The sequence below is a fragment of the Trichechus manatus genome, unplaced genomic scaffold (genome assembly GCF_000243295.1).
Source record: "Trichechus manatus latirostris isolate Lorelei unplaced genomic scaffold, TriManLat1.0 scaffold00014, whole genome shotgun sequence".
NCBI classification, from domain to species: domain Eukaryota; kingdom Metazoa; phylum Chordata; class Mammalia; order Sirenia; family Trichechidae; genus Trichechus; species Trichechus manatus.
The window spans coordinates 2,355,329-2,372,208 of NW_004443950.1; the positions used below are offsets into that span (position 1 = coordinate 2,355,329).

A 16,880-nucleotide genomic window follows, 5' to 3' on the forward strand; every position below is an offset into this window, starting at 1 on the left:
TTTAAAGTCTATTTTGTCAGAGATTAATATTGCCACTCCTGCTCTTTTTTGAGTGTTGTTTGCTTGATATGTTTTTTTCCATCCTTTGAGTTTTAGTTTGTTTGTGTCTTTCAGTTTAAAGTGTGTCTCTTGTAGGCATCATATAGACGGATCGTGTTTTTTTTTCAAATCCATTCTGCCACTCTCTGTTTATTGGTGCATTTAGTCCATTTACATTCAGTGTAATTATTGATAGGTAAGAGTTTAGTGCTGTCATTTTGGTGTCTTTTTTGTGTGTGTTGTTGATAGTTTCTCTGTTCCACTTAATTTTCTGTGCTGAGTCATTTTTCTTTATGTATTTTCTTTTCATCTTTTTCATTGTTATTGATTTTGTATTTGCTGAGTCTTTATGTTTTTCTTTTTGATGTGTAGGATTGTTAGTTTCCTTTGTGGTTACCTTTATATTTACCCCTATTTTTCTAAGTTTAAACAACTCTTTTATTTCTTTATATTGCCTTGACTTCCTTTCCATATGAAAGATCTATGACTGTGTTTTTTTAGTTCCTCTTTTTTGTATTAATGTTGTCATCTCTTACCTATTGATGTCTCTGTTTCCCTATTTTCAGTGTTTTAGCTTTGATTTATTTTTGTGACTTCCCTATCTGAGTTAATATCTTGTTGGTCTGTCCTGTGTTCTAGCCTTGGATTGTTATCTGATGTTATTGATTTTATAACCGGAGGAATGCCTTTACTATTTCTTGTAATTTTGGTTTGGTTTTTGCAAATTCCCTAAACTTCTGTTTATCTGGAAATGCCCTAATTTCGCCATCATATTTGAGAGACTGTTTTGCTGGATATATAATTCTTGGCTGGCAATTTTTTTCCTTCAAGGCTTTATATAGGTCATCTCATTGCCTTCTTGCCTGCATGGTTTCTGCTAAGTAGTCTGAGCTTAGTCTTATCGACTCTCCTTTGTAGATGACTTTTCGTTTATCCCTAGCTGCTTTTAAAATTCTCTGTGTATCTTTGTTTTAGCAAGTTTGATTATAATATCTTTTTTTGACTTTCTTTTGGGATCTAGCTTGTGTGGGGGTCAATGAGCATCTTGGATAGATATCTTGTCATCATTCATGATATCAGGGAAGTTCTCTGCCAACAAATCTTCAACAGTTGGCTCTGTATTTTCTGTTATCCCCCCATTCTGGTACTCCAATCACTCATAGGTTATTCCTCTTGATAGAGTCCCACATAATTCTTAGGTTTCTTCATTTTTTAAAATTCTTTTGTCTGATTTTTCCTCAAATAAGTTGATGTCAAGTGCTTTATCTTCAATCTCTCTAATTCTGACTTCCATTGCCTCAATTCTGCTTCTATAACTTTCTATTGAGTTGTCTAATTCTGAAATTTTTTTGTTAATCTTCTGGAATTCTGATTGCTGTCTCTATGGATTCTTGCAGCCTGTTAGATTTGTCATTATGCTCTTCTGTAATCTTCTGAAGTTGCTTTATTGCTTTGTCTGTGTGTTCCTTGGCTTGTTCTGCATTTTGATTGATCTCCTTCCTGATCTCTTGAAGAGTTGTGTATATTAATCTTTTGTATTCTATCTCTGGTAATTCCAGGAAGTTCTCTTCCTCCGGGAAATTTCTTGATGCTTTGTTTTGGGAGCTTGCTGAAGCCATCCTGGTCTGCCTCTTTATGTGATTTTATATTGACTGTTGTCTCTGAGCCATTACTAAATTATTTATTTATTTTATGTTTGCTTACTGTGTCCTATCTTCTTGTTTTCTTTCGTTTTGATATGCCCAAATAAGCTGCTAGTGTGAGCTAGTTTGATATTTGGCACCTCTGAAGCTCTAACATCCTGTCACCAGGTGGTTAGATCTGTTACTAGGTATGTGAGCCCAGGAGTCAGTTTACTTTTCTTGTATGGATTCAGCTCAGGTGTCCAGGTAGTCAGTCACCAAGTGTGTGGTGCAGGCTTTTACCTACAGTCCTAGACAGGCATGGGTGATTGGTGTAGGCACAGGTATCCAGCTGCAATAGGGAGTCATGCACTGAGTAAGGCAGGGAGCTGACCGCTGCCCCTGAGTGTCTGGGAGGATAGCATGTCCCTGTTCCCTAGAGCACATAGGTGGGTGGGTTTTGCAGCTGTACTGTGGGCACCCAATGCTTTTGGCTGTGAGGACTGGGAGGCACCACTTATTCTTGGACCTCTGTTGCCAGTGGCTAGGTGGCGTGTGTGGAGCCACCAGTCCTCAAGCCCCTGATGTGGGTAGGTGGGGACCCTGCTTAATGGGCAGACCAGTGTCAAATGTCATGAACCTGCCACTCCACCATATAGCTGATACAGTTGAAGTTAGGCTTCAGGTATATACTCTGTGGTACTGTGGTAATGAGGGCCTATGCTGTTGAAATCGGCCCACAGAGGTCTGTGCAGGGTGAAAGGCATTCAAAATCCGTGGACCCCTTATGTCTGTGCCTAGACAAAGTAGCTGTGCCTACCCTAAGTTCCCAGCTTAGGGAAGCTGGTAGATTATTTATTCTTGTTTGTTAACTTGTTCCCTCTCCAAGGCTGGGAGAATGGCTCAGTGTGCCTGATGGGTCCTACTTCTGGCCCAGGGGACTCGGCAATCACTGAATACAGCCAGGGACCTGGTGCAGAGCGGAGAGGGGACAGTTAAATTGGAGAGAGGTTTTTCCCAAAGGGGGTGTTTTTTGATCCATGTTGTAGGTCAGACATCTTTTGCCAATTGAGCACCACTTTTCACTGGTTCTGGAGGCATGAGTAGACTCTCTGCCACTGGGTCTCTCCAGTGTGGAAAATGCCTCCTGAGTGCCACTACTTGCCTCACTGTGCACACCATCTGATCTGGCCTGAAGGGTGCCACCTCCTGCTGGATCAGGTCTGGCAACTCCTCACTGCTTCCGAACTGTTTCTCCCTCCCCCTGCCACTCAGTCCAATTCCTCAACTTTGCCTTTGATTTCCAGGGCTCTTATATTGTCCTATATAATCGATTCACTTGTTTTTTTGGGTATTTGTTGTAAGAGGGACCACAGGAAGCGTCTGATTACTCTGCCATCTTGGCTCCGCCTCTGCTTCTGGTTTTTTATAGTCACTGATTTTATCAAATTTTCTGGTTTGTTAGCTACAATATTGTAGTAATTAGTATTTGTGAACCTATATCTATTACTTTTTTGAGACCAAAATAGTAATTAAAGGAAAAGAAGGAGTGATATACAGGAATTACAATTTACCAGTAACCTTAGTACAAAAAACATTACTAAGTATTCTGTATGGTCTGGTACAGAGAAGGTCTATGGGGAGGGGGTGACGCCATGAGTTACTGAACTGTGTGACACCGACCCTAGTGATGCCACTGCCTCTGACCCTCCTTCCCAGCTTTGTGTCTGCCTAACTGGCTGCTGCAGGCCCATTCTGCCTTTCCCAGAGCAAAGAGAGGGGATTTGGGAAGTGGTGGGTCCTGCTACCAATAGTGGCCTCAACAGATGCTGAGGCACCAGGGAAGGGCGCTGGTCATAAGGGTTCAGGACGGGGTGGGTCCTGAGAAGGCTTCTAAGTGGAAAGAACTCTTGGGCTGTGTTTGAAAGGGCAGGAAGGAGTTTCCAAGGACACCGACTGGGAAGAGGGGAACTCCAGGCATGGGAGGTGGGTTAGGAATCTGGTATGGCAAAGACCCCTAGAGCCAGTGAAGGAAGGGGCAGAGTTGAGGCTGGAGAGGCATGGGTTATGGAACTCTCCCCAAAGGATGATGGTGAGGGCTGAGGGTTGAGGTCAGGTGCGAGACTCAGAAAGCCCAGCTGCAGTGGCCATGAAGTGAATGGAGGCCGGGACCTGGGGGTAGAGGGCAGAAGATGGGGGGGAGGGGGTGGAGCTGCTGCCATGCAGTTAAGAGTTGATAGAGACCTGGGGATGGGAGCCCCAGGCAGGGAGGAGAAGGCTCAAGAGCTGAGCTAGCAGTTGGGGACCAGCAGCCCACAGCATCCGAGATTCCCAGTGCTTGGCCGCACCTGATTGGCTTGTATGTTTCTCTTATGGTCACTTAGTCTCTGGCTGCTTAATGAACTTCTCCTAGTTAGGTCTTGCCCCAGCTAATCTGTGAGCTCCCCCAGGGAAGGGACTCATTTCCCAGCATGGCGATCATGGCTGGCACAGTCCTATGGGATTGATAAATATTTACTGATTATGGAATGAATTCATAGAATTTAAACTTTTTTCCTTGATTAATTTCTGTCCCCATTGTTTAGCCTGGCCACCCCTTCCCCCCATTTTCCAAACATTTAATCTGCCATTTCTCGTGCTTTTCCATATGATGAGGGTTTGAGTTCCTTTTGTCCCAGGCTTGTGGCCCAGGGCAAGCATTTAACCTCAGTTCCCAGACCTGTGAAAATGAGAGTTGTAAAGAGTGTTAGAATGTGCCTAGTCTGGTGTGAGGCATATACTGGCCACTTCACCTTGTGTAGCTTCCTTCCTCCCTTCCTTCTCAAATAGGCTAGGCTAGTCAGTTTTGACAATGCACGTTTTTCCTTTACAATCACTCTTTTCATCTGCCTTTAAAATACAGTTCTCTAGTCCAGAAAAAAACAAAGTCCTGTTGCTAGACTAGAACATTTTGCTCCAAAATTTCAGAAACAAGTATGTATGATTCTCAAAAGAGGTTTAATAGACTCTTCTTTTTGTACCTATTTGGAGAATGAGTATTAGAATGAAGATTTTCATGATCTTAGCTTGTGCAACTTTACATCTTCTGAGGAAGTCAGTGCAAGGGAAAGATGGGGTGGTTGTGGGGAGTTTGTTCTAGAAATAAAATAACAGTGGCCTGCCACTTTCCCTTTTCAAAGAGCCTTGGGATCCTGATCTTAACTGGAGTCACGAAGGCCTGTACTTACCCCTCCAGTATAAAACAACTTCCTTCTGTTCTTTTCTTGCATCGCCAAGATGGCAACTATGAAAAGGAACACAGCTGTAATGATACTGTTGATAAGATCCTGTAACACAGAATTGAAAATTCTCAACTTTACATGAAAATGTCATTCCATAAAACATTTAAAGTGGTCAATTGCCCATCTAAGAATGGGTATCTTTTTAAAAACATTCACTTGGATTTAGAAGAACCTGAGAGGCATAATTCTTACATCTTTCAGAGGCGTGAGTGTATGTGATTTTGAGGTCCTGAATAGGACTTTGTCTGCAGAAATGGGTTTAACTTCATTAAAGAAAAACAAAACAAAACAAAGCAAAAAACTGACAACACTGTTTCTCAAACTTGTCTGTCAGATTTTTCTTAAAGGGCAGAAGAACGTGAGCATAAAAATACCTAGAGGTGTAGGGGCCTAGTCCAAAAAGGCCCCCCATAATACAATTTTTTTGAAGTTTTATGTTTTAAATTAATGTGAATTCAGCATTCTATTTCATAACACACTTGTTTTTATATAAGAATAAAATTTTAGATTAACACTGTAGTTACTGATTTAATTCCACTCCCAGATCTGCAGGTAAAACCAATACTCTGGAAGTTGGACCACGCACTTTTCTGTGGTTTTGAACATCCCAAGAATGCACAAACCAATGGGAGGCTCAGGCCTGACATTTTGGTGTGAATGGCTGTGCTGTTGACCTTTGCTCTTTCCTGAGGCATGGCCAGAGTTGAGTCTGTCCCGACGTCTAGAGGCTGTTTTGTGTCCTTCATTTTGGATTTCAACATTGGGTTCTTTAGCTGCCAGCCCAACCTGCTTCTTTATGTACTGAAATTAAGGGTGAGGATGAGTTGGTGGAGGCTGGGCTTTACTAGCAGAGCAATAATTTAGGAGAGGGAATCAACATGTTAGTGGGGAGAGTCAAAAGTCCAGGGTTATGTAACCACAATAGGATACCTAGTTTGAGCATTTTAAGTCTTTAAGTCATGATGGCCTGACTTGGTAGTGGCATCCAGTCTGGTGCACTAGCCCAAAGACATCAAGGACCCCTGCCACCCAGTGTATATAATAATAATTGCTGCTAAAGATGAAGAAACTGAAGATTTTTACCAACTTCTGCAGTCTGAAATTGATCAAACATGCAATCAAGATGCATTAATAATTACTGGTGATTGGAATACAAAAGTTGGAAACAAAGAAGAAGCATCCCTAGTTGGAAAATATGGCTTTGGTGATAGAAATGATGCCAGAGATTGCATGATAGAATTTTGTAAGACCAGTGACCTATTTGTTGGAGATTCCATTTATTCAACAACATAAACAGCGACTATACACATGGACCTCTCCAGATGGAATACACAGGAATCAAATCGACTACATGTGTGGAAAGAGACGATGGAGCTCAATATCATCAGTCAGAACATGGCCACGGGCCGACTGTGGAACAGACCATTAATTGCTCATATGCAAGTTCAAGTTGAAGCTGAAGAACCTGAAACAAGTCCACGAGAGCCAAAGTACGACTTTGAATATATTTCACCTGAATTTAGAGACCATCTCAGGAACAGATTTGACACATTGAACACTAATGACCAAAGACCAGGTGAGTTGTGGGATGATATCAAGGACATCACATGTGAAGAAAGCAAAAGGTCATCAAAAAGACAAGAAAGAAAGAAAAGACCAAACTGGATGTCAGAAGAGACTCTAAAACTTGCTCTTGAACATACAGTAGCTAAAGCAAATGGAAGAAATGATGAAGTAAAAGAGCTAAACTGAAGATTTCAAAGGGCAGCTTGAGAAAACAAAGTAAAGTATTATAATGAAATTGCAAAGACCTGGCAGTAGAAAACCAAAAGGGAAGAACACGCTCAGCATTTCTCAAGCTAAAAGAACTAAAGAGAAAATTCAAGCTTCGAGTTGCAATATTGAAGGATTCTATGGGCGAAATATTGAACGACGTAGGAAGCATCAAAAGAAGATGGAAGAAATACATAGAGTCACTGTACCAAAAAAACGGGTTGATGTTCAACCATTGCAGGAGGTAACATATGATCAAGAACCAATAGTATCGAAGGAAGAAGTCCAAGCTGCACTGAAGGCATTGGCGAAAAACAAGACTCCAGGAATTGACAGAATACCAACTGGGATGTTTCAACAAACCAACAAATGGCTGCAATGCTGGAAACACTCATTTGTCTATGCCAAGAAATTTGGAAGACAGCTACCTGGCCAACCGACTGGAAGAGATCCATATTTGTACCCATTCCAAAGAACAGTGATCCAACAGAATGTGGAAATTATTGAACAATATCATTAATATCACACACAAGGAAAATTTTGCTGAAGATAATTAAAAAATGGTTGCAGCAGTACATCGACAGGGAACTGCCAGAAATTCAAGGTGGATTCAGAAAGGGAAGTAGAATGAGTGATATCATTGCTGATGTCAGATGGATCTTGGCTTAAAGCAGAGAATACCAGAAAGATGTTTGCTTGTGTTTTATTGACTATGCAAAGGCATTCGACTGTGTGGATCATAAATTATGGATAACATTGCGAAGAATAGGAATTCCAGAACACTTAATTGTGCTCATGAGGAATCTGTATGTAGACCAAGAGGCAGTCGTTTGAACGGAACAAGGGGATACTGCATGGTATAAAGTCAAGAAAGGTGTTCGCCAGGGTTGTATCCTCTCACCTTACTTATTCAATCTGTATGCTGAGCAAATAATCTGAGAAGCTGGACTGTATGAAGAAGAACGCAGCATCGGGATTGGAGGAAGACTCATTAACAACTTTCGATATGCAGTGACACAACCTTGCTTGCTGCAAATGAAGAGGACTTGAAGCACTTACTGATGAAGATCAAAGACTACAGTCTTTGAGTCTTTACGCCTCAACATAAAGAAAGCAAAAATCCTCACAACTGAACCAATAAGCAATATCATGATAAACAGAGAAAATACTGAAGTTGTCAAGGATTTCATTTTACTTGGATCCATAATCAACGCCCATGGAAACAGCAGTTAAGAAATCAAATGATGCATTGCATTGGGCAAATGTGCTGCAAAGGACGTCTTTAAAGTGTTAAAAAGCAAAGATGTGACTTTGAGGACTAAGGTGTGCCTGACCCAAGTCATGGTATTTTCAATTACCTCATGTGTATGTGAAAGCTGGACAATGAATAAGGAAGACTGAAGAAGAATTGATGCATTTAAGTTATGGTGTTGGTGAAGAATATTGAATATACCACGGACTGCCAGAAGAACAAACAAATCTGTGTTGGAAGAAGTACAGCCAGAATGCTCCTTTGAAGCGAGGATGGTGAGACTTTGTTTCACACACCTTGGATGTGTTATCAGGAGAGACCAGTCCCTGGAGAAGGACATCATGCTTGGTAAAGTTGAGGGTCATCAAAAAAGAGGAAGACCTTCAATGAGATGGATTGACACAGTGGCTTCAGCAATGATTGTGAGGAAGGCGCAGGAGCGGGCAGTGTTTCTTTCTGTTGTACATAGGGTCTCTATGTGTGGAACCAACTCAACAGCACCTAACAACAACAGGGGTGCTCTTCACTGTGCCAAGCATATCCCACCGGTATCTTCCAAAGTCAGTATTGCTGTTATCCCCATTTCAGAGAGGGTGAAATGGAGGCTTTGAGAAGTTTGTGAAGTTGCCTAAGATTGAATAACTGCTAAGGAGTGGAGTCAGAACTCAACTAACTGTTGCCTCCCATATAAAACCAGTTGCCATCAAGTCAATTACAACTCATGGCGACCCCATATGTATCAGAGTAGAATTGTGCTCCATAGGGTTTTCAATAGCTGAATTTTTGGAAGTAGATCACCAGGCCTTCCCAGGTACCTCTGGGTGGACTCGAACCTCCAACTTCTTGGTTAGCAGCTGAGTACTTAAGTGTTGGTGCCACCCAGGGATTTCTGTTAGGAACAACTGAAGAGGCTGGAAGTACAGCATCCATTTTTGGCATTTTCTGTAAAATCGGTTATGGAGGGTCAAAATGGCATGGAAAAAATAAGGTGAGAGTGTTTTTTGTTGATTACCTCTTTTGCTCTGCCAACTTGTAGATGTGTGACCTGAGGCATGGGTTGTCACCCTTCCATGCCAACTTGCTAATTTTTAACATGGGGACAATGACTGGGTTTAGGATTAAATGGCATAGTGGGTCTGAAAGCATCTGATAAGGTACCTGGCATCTATTGGGTAGTGGGAGTGCATCAGAATATAGCTTCGTGATATATACCCTCAAAATATGCACAGTTAATAAACTTTGTGCAAACACCAGTATTCTTCCTGTTGAGGTTGGTGAGCAAGCAACGAACCTACTGTGGAATGCAGCTTGCCTCTTGGAAGGGCACTAATGTCTACTGTTTAGGTGCCTGGTAGGTAACAGTGGAAGGGTGACATGGAGCAGGGCAGGTGGGGGTTGGCAGTAAGCCCTAGCTGGGTTCTGCAGGTCACACCATACTGAAGGTCTGCCCACAGTGGGCAGGGCTGACTAGGGCAGGTACAGCAGGTTGCAAGTCTACAGGAAGCTTAATACCTGAGGACTGTGTACACTAAGATATTGAAAGATGTGAATGACTTTTACAACTAAGAAGCAGAATGTAAACTTTTAGAAATCAAAATTCATTAGCTGTGGTCATAGATCATTGAGAATTTGAATGAAAGCACATTAATAATGATAATAATCATAAACCCACCAGACTTAGCTGATCTTGAACTGGCTGTCATGATTCTGTCTCCTCACTGGACTACTAGACATTATAGTTTACTCTGGTCCTCACTGCCAAGGAACTGATCTCTGGAACTGTCCTTTGGAGTTAAGGTTTGCCTTGTACCTAACATTTCTACTAAAGCTCACCTTTCTGGAGCACTTACTACGGGTCATACACTGTGCCAAGGTATTAATACATCATCTCATTTGATTCTCACAACAAATTCTCATTCTCCCCACTTTACAGATGGGTAAGCAACAGGCCCAGGGTTGCTCAGCCAGTAAGTAGATATGCCCCCAGCAATCTGACTTGAGTGCCTGAGGCCTCGTTTCTGACCCACCTCCCTCCTTTGGCCTTGGGCACAGACCCTCTTGTTGGCCTCATCTGGACAGAGAGAGAGCTATGTTCTCCCTGATGCCTGGGGTACAATTGCAGCTGAGCCTTGCCATGTATGATAGGACTCTGAGTTTCCCCATAAATGTGTCCCATTAGTTGTCCTTACTGATCATCCTTTTCTTTCCTCCACTAAATACCCCACTGACTCAAGTAGTCTCCTCTGACTAAAATGAGAGATGGGTTGTTGCTTGACTATTATTTTCCCATTGTTCTTCCCAACTGTTCTCTGAGATACACAAAATTGTATAGAATTATAAGTTGGAAGGAAAGAGATATTTTAATGGTGAATGCTTATTTTTAAAACTCACTGAATATTAGGAAAAAAAGTAAATATTTACTATTTGTTTCATTGGTTTTGCTCATGCCTGGAGTTGGCTGAACACATGGCAAAGCCTGATTGGAAACCACCAGAACTGTTGTTTTTCATTAATCTTATTTGAAGTGGGACATTCTAAAGCCTCTTGTTTATCAATGTAAACGTATTGCTGGTATTTTTGGAATTATCATGTCTATAGAGTTTTAGTTTAAAATATAGTTTATTATATTCATTTTCTTAAAAAATTGCTTTCTATTGGCAAAAACATCTGCTTCACCAGAACTCAAGTTACCCTGACCACGCGTGATAGTATTTGTTACAGTGTAGAAGTATGAACAGTGTGGACTATTCAGAAGACAATAATTACAGTGTATACTTTTCTTAGGAGCCCTGGTGGAGCAGTAGTTAAGCACTTGGCTGCTAACCAAAAGGTTAGCAGTTCAAACCCACTAGCTGCTCTGTGGGAGAACAATGTGGCAGTCCACTTCTGTAAAGATTACAGCCTTGGAAACCCCATAGGGCAGTTCTACTCTGTCCTATAGAGTTGCTATGAGTTGAAATCGACTCAACGGCAACGAGTTTCTTGGGCATGTTGGCAGATGACCCTAGACTGTTGTTGTTAGATGCTGTTGAGTTGATATTGACTCACAGTGACCCCATATGATGGAGTAGAACTGCCCCATAGGGCTGTAATCTTTATGGGAGCAGATCACCAGGTCTTTCTCCTGTGAAGCTGCTGGGTGGGTTTGAACTACCACCCTTTCAGTTAGCAGCTGAGCACTTAACTGCTTGCACTACCAGGGCTTCTTTTGACCCTGGACCTGGGTGGGTAAAGTTGCTAACCTTAAAAATGAAGACAGTGGCTCCACCATGGGTGGCGTGTGGAAATTTGTCCTCTTGCTAACGCTGACGTAGAGTCAGGACAGGGGCTGAGAGCTGGACCCACACCCTCCTTAGTAGTGTCAGGGCTCCTACTGTCAGGGTGCCAGCACAGCCTTCACAGAAGCGGGCAGCCACAACTCAGAGCCTGGGGTGTGAGTCCTCAAGCCCAAGCTCCATCATCTGCCCGGAGATGGTCCTGCCATAACTGCCCAATGTGGTCCTAGAACCCACAGGTCTCAGCAGGTCACTGTGTCTGAGGTCAGTACTCTTTGAGGCTGCCCTATGAGGGTCTGAAGCCCAGATTTATCGGACTTTCCATCTCCTTCCCTGGTGGGACCCTGGCCCTCACCCCTTTGTCAAACAAGAATGGGAGTAGGGGATGCTATCCTTGGGGTGAGCCTTGAAGGAAATCAGTACTGCTCACCTGAATCCTACACCTCCTGAGCACCAAACCATCTTGTCTGGAGAAAAAAGATGAAAGGCAGTGGCAGCTGAGCACACTGGACATCTCCATCCTGAGCGAGCACTGAAACAGTTCCAGGATTATGCAGGCGGTATGTTCTGTGGCTTCCCACTCTGACCTCTTGATAAGGTCCCAGGAGTTTCTTGCAGCTTGATGCTCAGGTCTCCAAGTCTACACACTCAAGTGCCAAATAGTCACCTCCCAGGCACCAATGCTCTCACTCAACTAGTGCATGGCCTGCCATACCAAGGCCTCCCCACTACCACCCAGTGGTAGCTACTTGCCTCGCTGAGCAAAATTCTATGCACGTGTCCTCCATCTCATGGAGTCTGAAAGGGCAGAGTAGAAAGGAAGGGACTACATAGGGGAAGAGAACACAGTTTGGGCCCTATTTTGATGGGCATTTTTCAAAGACTTCCAAGTCAAATAGATCACTCACCATTTGATTGACTGTGGGGATGCTTAGTGTGTGTACTGCTAGGTACTTGAGTATCAGAATAACTGGGCAACCTTCTTGGTGAGACAGAGATGCCATACTGTGAAGCTCCTAGGAGCTCACCAGGCATATCCATGTTCTGTGCCAGGCCCTGGCCCTGGAGGACAGTAGCAAGAAAAAGGCAAGGCCCTCTGAGCATCTGTTTCACCCTTTGGGCTCCCATAGTCATCCAAAGAAAGGAGAACGCTCCCTTCCAAGGGCAGAGGCAGCAAGGGAAGTTGGTTATCAGAGTTGACCAAAGGCCATGTGACCGTTAAGCCTCGTTTCCCCATCTATGAAATGCAGAGGAGGAAAAGGTCACATGGCTAGTAAAGGGACAGGACCAGTAACTGGATCCCATGTCTGTCTCTGGACAAAACCCATGCTCCTAACTACGCAGCCGAACTGCCTCTCTAGTCCGTGGAGGATACAGATCTGCAGGCTCCAGAATAAACAGGCTTTATCTGAGACCCAAGGGATTTGCTTTGGGAATTTTTCAAGTGGTTAAAAAAACACCCGTTGCCCTCAAGTTGATTCCGACTCATAGTGACTGTATAGGACAGAGTAGGACTGCCCCGTAGAGTTTCCAAGGAGCTCCTGGCAGATTCAAACTGCCAACCCTTTGGTTAGCAGCTGTAGTGCTTAACCGCTATGCCACGAGGGTTTCCTCAATTGGTAAAGAATGTGAAATTCTGGAAATGGCTACTGCAGGAGGCTGTGCAGTGTCTTTTCCTGTGTGCTCCACCATATGGCAGCCCTTTGGGAGTAAGGACCCTCAACCAACACAAAAAGGTTGACTCTTACAACTTTTCAAGGTATGGGTGGCAATTTTTCTACAACTCTGTCATATTGACTCTTGCTTTTGGGGTGGATGTTTGCAAAGTAGAAGCATGCACTGTTTTACAAGCCATGGGTGAGAAGTGTGTTTACCTACTGAATATACTAATTGAAATATTATTTAGGGCAAGATGAAAAGTACCACGTGCCACGGTGAGATGGGCTTTATACTCTGAGCTGGAAATGGGAGTTCGCCTTGGTTGTCCTGAGGACAGTGCACTTCAAGGACTCATTCTGGGTGTTAGGCTATTTTCTCCCCAAGGGACAGGACAACTCCTAACTGTCACAGCTCGGTTATGTCCTTGTCCAGAGAGAGAGAGCTCTGTTGTTTCACTTTGAGGAGAACCTTTAGGATTGAGGGAAAGGCTTATATTCGAATTATGAAAACGAACACTTACAAGTAAGGGCCAATGTAAACAAGTCAGCAAGTGGTGCAGGGCTATCATATATGTTAGAATAAAAAAAATGACGATGCAGGTTTCCAGAACTGTGATTGCTATGAACGACTCATGGGCTTGGACATGGATGAAACAGGCTAATGCTCCTATGATAATACCCTGCAATAAAAGAGACAGGATTTGTTTTAGTGCACATTTAATGTTATTTACAAATATATATATATGTAAATTGTCAGAATATAAATCTGTGTTGCAATTGCCTGTGTTGTTTTGCACATACATTTTGTTTTTAAAATTTCTTGTATTTTTAGAAAATAATACATGTGCACAGTAAAAATGCACACAGTACAGAAAGGTAAAAAATAGCATTTTCTTTCTCCTTCCTCAGCCCAACCTTAGTTTATATTTCATGCAGAATACACACAGTACATACCCACACACGTGTATATATGTATATACATATAAAGGGAAAATAGCCTCTTATTTATCAATGTAAAGGTATTGCTGGTATTTTTGGAATCATCACGTCTATAGAGTTTTAATTTAAAATAGTTTATTATATTCATTTTCTTAAAAAATTGCTTTCTATTGGCAAAAACATCTGCTTCACCAGAACTTGGTTACCCTGACCATGTGTAATAGTATTTGTTACAGTGTTGAAGTATTAACAGTGTGGACTATTCAGAAGACAATAATTACAGTGTATACTTTTCTTAGGAGCCCTGGTGGAGCAGTAGTTAAGTGCTTGGCTGCTAACCAAAAGGTCAGCAGTTCAAACCCACTAGCTGCTCTGTGGGAGAACGATGTGGCAGTCATATATTGTAAATATTTCTCCCCTTTGTCCTTTGTCTTTTGACTTAATTGTGGCTTTTTTTCAGTTTAAAATCTTTTTTTTTTTTTTGGTTTGAAATCTTTTTGACATCAAATTTATGTTTTGTGTCCTGCTTAAACACATTCCATTTTAAATCTTTCATCTCTCTGAAATTGATTTTAATGGAACGATTGAGGGAGAGCTCCAGCTTTATATTTTTGCAAACAGCCACTGGTTAGCCCGACATCATTCACTATTTGTATATACCAACCTCTACTGTACAGTGAACCGGTTTTGGGGTCTCTTGAGTCCTCTTCCATTAAGTTGCCAATTTCTTCTCTAGTACCTTTTAAATTACAGGCATTTCACTTTATATTGTTATTGTTTGATGTGCTTCTCTTCTCATTATTTATTCTAAGACTGCCTCCCGTGTTTGTTTTGGTTAAATTCCCTAAACTAAGCCTGTTGGTATTTTAATCAGGTTTATATTTAATTTATAGATTAATTTGGAAAGATTACAAAATATGTTTACTATTCAAGAATAATCGTCTTTCCAGTTATTTTAGTGGATTTTTATATCATTTAGAATTTTAAAACCTTCTTTATGTAGATCTTTCATATTTACTTAATTTCATATTTTTTTCATTTTAATTGCTGTTGTAAAGAGAAATATTTTCTTCTATTTTAACTGGTCATTTGTTTATAGAGACACTTTCAGTTTATTCATTAACTCGATAATGAGTCTCCTAGCTATCTTGTTTTAAACTGTTTTCCAGTTGACCTTGGATTTTTTAGATATACCATCATATCAGCTGCAAGAAATGAATGATATATTTTGCTTCTTCTTTTCAAATTTTCTTACCTGTTTTTCCTAATTGTGATGACTAGTAGTTCCAGAAAAATATTGAGTAATAGTGTTGATAGTGAACATCCGTTTGCTCATTTTAATGGGAATACTTCTGATGTTTAAGTATGATGCTGACTTTTGGTTTGAGATGTCTATTTTTATGTCAATAAAATATCTATTTCTATTTTACTGGTTTCTTTTTGCAATCAGGAATGGGTATTGAATTTTGTCAAATGTGTTCTCTATTTGATGTAATCTCATTAATTTTTTCTCCTTTTAGTTATAATATGGTAGATTATTTTAATAGAGTCCTAATACTGAATCATCTTTATGTTTCTTCCTCATGGTATAATTAAAAAATATTGCCAAATATTTTCTGCTAATATATTTTTTACTTTGATACCAGTGAGGTCTCTATTTTCTCTTTCTGAACTCAGTCTGGTTTTGATATCAGTGTTATATTGGCTTTTCTTATATATATTTTCTAATTTTCCTACAATGAATATGCTCTACTTACATACTTTAGAAAAAAGTTAACAAAAAATCTTGGGAAAAAAAAATCACCCACAATCCCATCACTTAAACACAGCTGCTTCCCCTTTTTGTATATTATCTTCGAGTCCCATCCACAGATGTGTCTGTTATGTAGCTGCAATCATAGTTATACATATTTTACTTTTCTTAGAATTTTAAAAAATATTCCCCATGTTTCAGGTCTTTATTATTATTGTTGTTATTAGGTGCCATTGAGTCAATTCCGACTCATAGCAACGCCATGTGACAGAGAACTGTTCCATAGGGTTTTCTTGGCTCTCATCTTTACAGAAGCAGATTGCCAGGTCTTTCTCCCCAGGAGCAGCTGGGTGGGTTCAAATGCTTTCAGTAAGCAGCCAAGTGCTTAACTGTTGTGCCACCAAAGCTCCTTGTATTATTAATAACTTCATAATAAACTACTGCTTTGGTGAACATTGATTTCTAAACCATATCCCTAGCCTTTAAATTGTTCCTATTTCCTTACTCAAATAGTACTGCACTGAATATCTTTATGCATAATGATTTTGGTCTCTTGCATAATATCCTTAGCAGTCCCAGGAATGGAATTGTTGGGTCAAAAGACATGAACATCTGGCACGTGGCTTTCTCATTACTCATTATCAGTTGTCACACTAGTTTAAATGCCACCAGCAGAGTAGAAAGCCCTGCTGGTTCATAGTTAAGAGCTGGGCTGCTAACCAAAAGGTTGGCAGTTCGACTCCACCAGCTGCTCCGTGGAAACCCTATGGGGCAGTTCTACTCTGTCCTATAGGGTCACTATGAATCGGAACCAACTCGATGGTAACGGGTACGGGCAGAGTAGAAGGGTACAAATTTCACCACAACCTGACAACACTAGATATTATCATCAGAATTTATTTCTGCTAATTTAATGGATGCAAAGTAGTTGACCAGTAGTATTGTTTTAATTGAATTAACTGAAGTTATCAATCATGGATAATCAATGATACTAATCAGTGACTGGCCAGCTAGTTCAGTTAGCAACATGCTAATTAATAAGAAATTCAAACATGCAACTACTTTGTCTGTACAAACCCAACTTATCAAGTGAAAAATACTTTTAACCCCCCAGTTAGGCACACTGGGAACAGAAGAATAACAAGTTATGTCTCTACATAATCAAAACTGTTTTGGAAAGGACCATACTTATGTGATGGGAAACCTGAGAAATACAAAAGCAAGACAGAAAGAGAGTCAAATTTAGTAGTAAGGGCTGAGGCGTTTAGGGGCGGGGATGGAGGGGAGG

The 16,880-nt window shown here is 41.2% G+C and overlaps 1 protein-coding gene across 1 annotated transcript in view; it reads right to left on the minus strand.

Annotated features, from left to right (window-relative positions):
* The window catches only part of CMTM1 (CKLF like MARVEL transmembrane domain containing 1), a 23,582-nt gene that overhangs the window by 6,188 nt on the left and 514 nt on the right, over positions 1-16,880 (minus strand). Inside the window, exons 2-3 of the mRNA XM_012554161.2 lie at positions 13,422-13,580; positions 4,889-4,987 (exon numbers count right to left, since the gene is read on the minus strand). Of these exons, the coding sequence (XP_012409615.2) occupies positions 4,889-4,987; positions 13,422-13,580 (258 nt within the window). The remainder of the gene's footprint in view (positions 1-4,888; positions 4,988-13,421; positions 13,581-16,880) is intronic.